Below are 3,095 nucleotides of genomic sequence, written 5' to 3' on the forward strand. Positions count from 1 at the left end.
CCACACTATACACCATTTGTGATAGCAGTCATCAAATATTTGTTGTGGCTGCTCTGCTGAAGCTGCCACCCTCCATCGTAGCGAACCGACTAGTTAGCCACCATATCAGGTAAGTTACATGCTTGCATTTGATATTGTGAGCTCTGGAGGTGCATGGAGGACATGAGGTTGCTAGTTAAGGTACTTATAAGTTACACGTGATGAAACAAAGCTATGCGTTGTAATAGGAACTATAATACTCCCTCTATAAACTAATATAAGACCTTCTAAAAGGTCTTATATTAGTTGGGAGTAGTTGTTTTCTTTTGAACTGTACGACATATTAGGTCTGTTCAAAAAGGGCATGACTAGTATTGTACACTCTAACAAACAAAACAATGCCGTGAGGCCGCCATACGACATGAGTGCATGCACATATCACCGAATATATTCCTGCCTGCCCAAATTGTGAGAGCTATCTAGGATAGCTTGTAGCTTAGCAAAAAACATTCCTTCGATGGACGCACACCCCTGACAACAAGCTTTTCTTTTCTTTTAGAAAAGAAGGGCAACCGCTGTCCTCTACATCATTATGATGTACAAAGACTTGACATCTAACGGACCAGATCTCTTCGGGCCACCCCTGACATCAAGCTCCCTGCGCCTGGAAAAAACTCTTACCAACCATTTATCTACCTTGCAAAAAGCTCTCGCACGACCGGACAATTTGCTTCCTAAGCCTATCGATGGTCTGAGTCGCTTCCTTGCACCACACTGTATATAAGTACTTGCCTTCTTGGTCGATCGAGAGGGCGCTAGCCCCTTGTAAAAAACTGATTCTCTCGTGATGAATCTCTTTCTTTTTTTCGCCTGATTGCGATGAAGCTCTTGCTTCTGCGGGGATTCTTATCCTTGGTGAAAAAATAACGTGCTCGTTAAACTATACCAGCATCGAAGGATCTGGTCAATTAGATCAAGAGGATACATTGTACATATTATTTGAACCAATCTATTCACTTTTGCTCGATCTCCTTCATCCAAACATTCGACACTGATTCATCTAACATTTACACTTTCACAAGAGAAGTGTGTATAAAAGCATCAAACATCACATAGAATAGAACACATGACATGCATACATCCACGATGCGAATTTGTACATAAGCAAGCACGCTTGGTATACATCATATGCAAGCCGACATTGGTATTTATGTCAGCAAGTATGCAAGGTAATTTCTGGAAATTTTATTTAAAGCAGAAAAAGGATGCTATATCCATGAAATTACATAACACGATTGGCCCCACCAAGTGATTGTGAGCTACATTGACTGGCAAACCATTAACCTCCTGTCACGACTTTGTTGCTCCCAGACACGACATGGTTGCTCCCAGATACGGTATTGTTGCTCCCGGAAACGGTATTGTGACTCCCGGATACGGTGTGGAAGCTCCCGGATACGTTATTATCGATCCCGGAAACAACATTGTTGTTGTCAGTTACGATATGTTTGCTCCCAGATACAACATGGTTGCTACCAGTTACGGTATTGCCGCTCCCAGTTGTGATGGTATTGTTGCTCCCAGCAACAGTGTTGTCATTCCCAGATACGACAGTGTTGTCGTTCCCGGATACAACATTGGTTCTACCAGATCGGACTTTGTTGTTGGTCCCGGATATGATATTGGGTTGTTGTTGTTGGAGTGTTCTTCTGCTATGCTTCCCATACAATGGCATGTTAGTGAAAGCCATACCCAATGAACAACCAATGGTGGCGAAGCCCTTGAGCTGTATCAAACTCTTGGGTACATCGCCAACCAATAAATTGTCGGAGAGATCCAAATAGCATAGGTGATCAAGCTCGCCGATCCACGATGGGATGGTGCCGATCAGTTTGTTGCTGGCAAGGTTGAGCTCCTCCAGCTGCACGAGGCCTGCCAAGGATGCTCTAGGGATGGGCCCCGCAAGGCCACGCCCGGGTAGCCGAAGCCCCGTGACGCGTCCACTTGTGCCGTCACAGCTCACACCTTCCCAGCCGCAGCACGAGACACCGGTCCAAACAGCGCGTAGGAGCACGCCGCCACCACTGAGATTCCCGGCGAAGCCCTGCAGCGCACGGAGGTCGTCGGCATGGCACGACGTAGCGCTAGCTGCCGGCAAGAGGAACGCCAAGAATTGGAGCAGCAGCCAGCATTTCGCCATGGATTCAGCTGAAGTATGCTATGTCTACACAAACACAACAACTATCGGTAAGAAACCTTGTTTGGGATGCAAGTGATTCGCAAGCGCTCTTGGCAAAAACTGCTCGGTCGTGCATGTTATCTTATAGTGTGTGTGTGTGTAAGCACGCGTTGCAAGTGGTTCAGTAGTACTGTTAGTCCGTGGCCACAAGGACCACAAACTGCCTCCCAATTCAAACTTGGTTTTTGTTATCTTCTGTCGACTGAAATCCGTGGACTCAAGCTGCCACTCCTCTTACTCAATGCCAGTATGCAAGTAGCTAGAGAGAGGAGATTAATAATTGAGTGATCCCACTCCCTTATGCAAGCAGAGAGAGGGCTCTTGTCTTGTCACCCATGCCATGCCTGCCTAGGCAGAGTAATAATTGAGTGATCCCGTGCGACTACAGTTCCAGTGCACAGAGAGAAAGAGGGACACCGAAAAATCGTAGGAAGATATTATATGCGGACGTCAATGAATACGATGATGTGGATGACATGGAATGGCTCGGAAGAGACGACGCACTGTGACCGGCTTAATGCAAGGGCTGGGAAGAGACGATGCATTCTCACCAACCAAAAGTATCTTTTTTGCGTAGACCAACGTAAAGTAGCAATTAGCAAGCACTAAGAGCATCTACAGCCCTGGATAGCAAATCCGGGCACTCAAACGTGGGCCACGTCCGCGAGCAGTGACAGATCACATCTAATTTTTTCTTCACACAGCCTGACACCTCAGTTAGCAAATCTTAAATCCATACAAAACACATGCAACGTACGTAAACGATGCAACATAGATCATCCGGCTACTACGTCATGACATGCCATCGCACTACCAAAAAATTGACATGTTTTACCTAGATATTAGCTATGGAGAAGATCATCCATGGCTGCCCATG

At 46.1% G+C, this 3,095-nt stretch overlaps 1 protein-coding gene across 1 annotated transcript; it reads right to left on the minus strand.

Moving 5' to 3' along the window:
* Positions 1-1,157: 1,157 nt before the first annotated feature.
* LOC119312762 (LRR receptor-like serine/threonine-protein kinase FEI 2) lies at positions 1,158-2,212 on the minus strand. The gene has a single exon (XM_037588520.1). It carries the CDS (start codon positions 2,177-2,179, stop codon positions 1,319-1,321), a length of 861 nt encoding a protein of 286 aa, XP_037444417.1. The 5' UTR covers positions 2,180-2,212; the 3' UTR covers positions 1,158-1,318.
* Positions 2,213-3,095: the final 883 nt, after the last annotated feature.

Source organism: Triticum dicoccoides, chromosome 5B (genome assembly GCF_002162155.2).
Source record: "Triticum dicoccoides isolate Atlit2015 ecotype Zavitan chromosome 5B, WEW_v2.0, whole genome shotgun sequence".
NCBI classification, from domain to species: Eukaryota; Viridiplantae; Streptophyta; class Magnoliopsida; order Poales; family Poaceae; genus Triticum; species Triticum dicoccoides.

Excerpts from the sequence above, each read along its gene's own strand:
- LOC119312762 (XM_037588520.1), bottom strand. The coding sequence starts at position 2,179 with ATGGCGAAATGCTGGCTGCTGCTCCAATTCTTGGCGTTCCTCTTGCCG.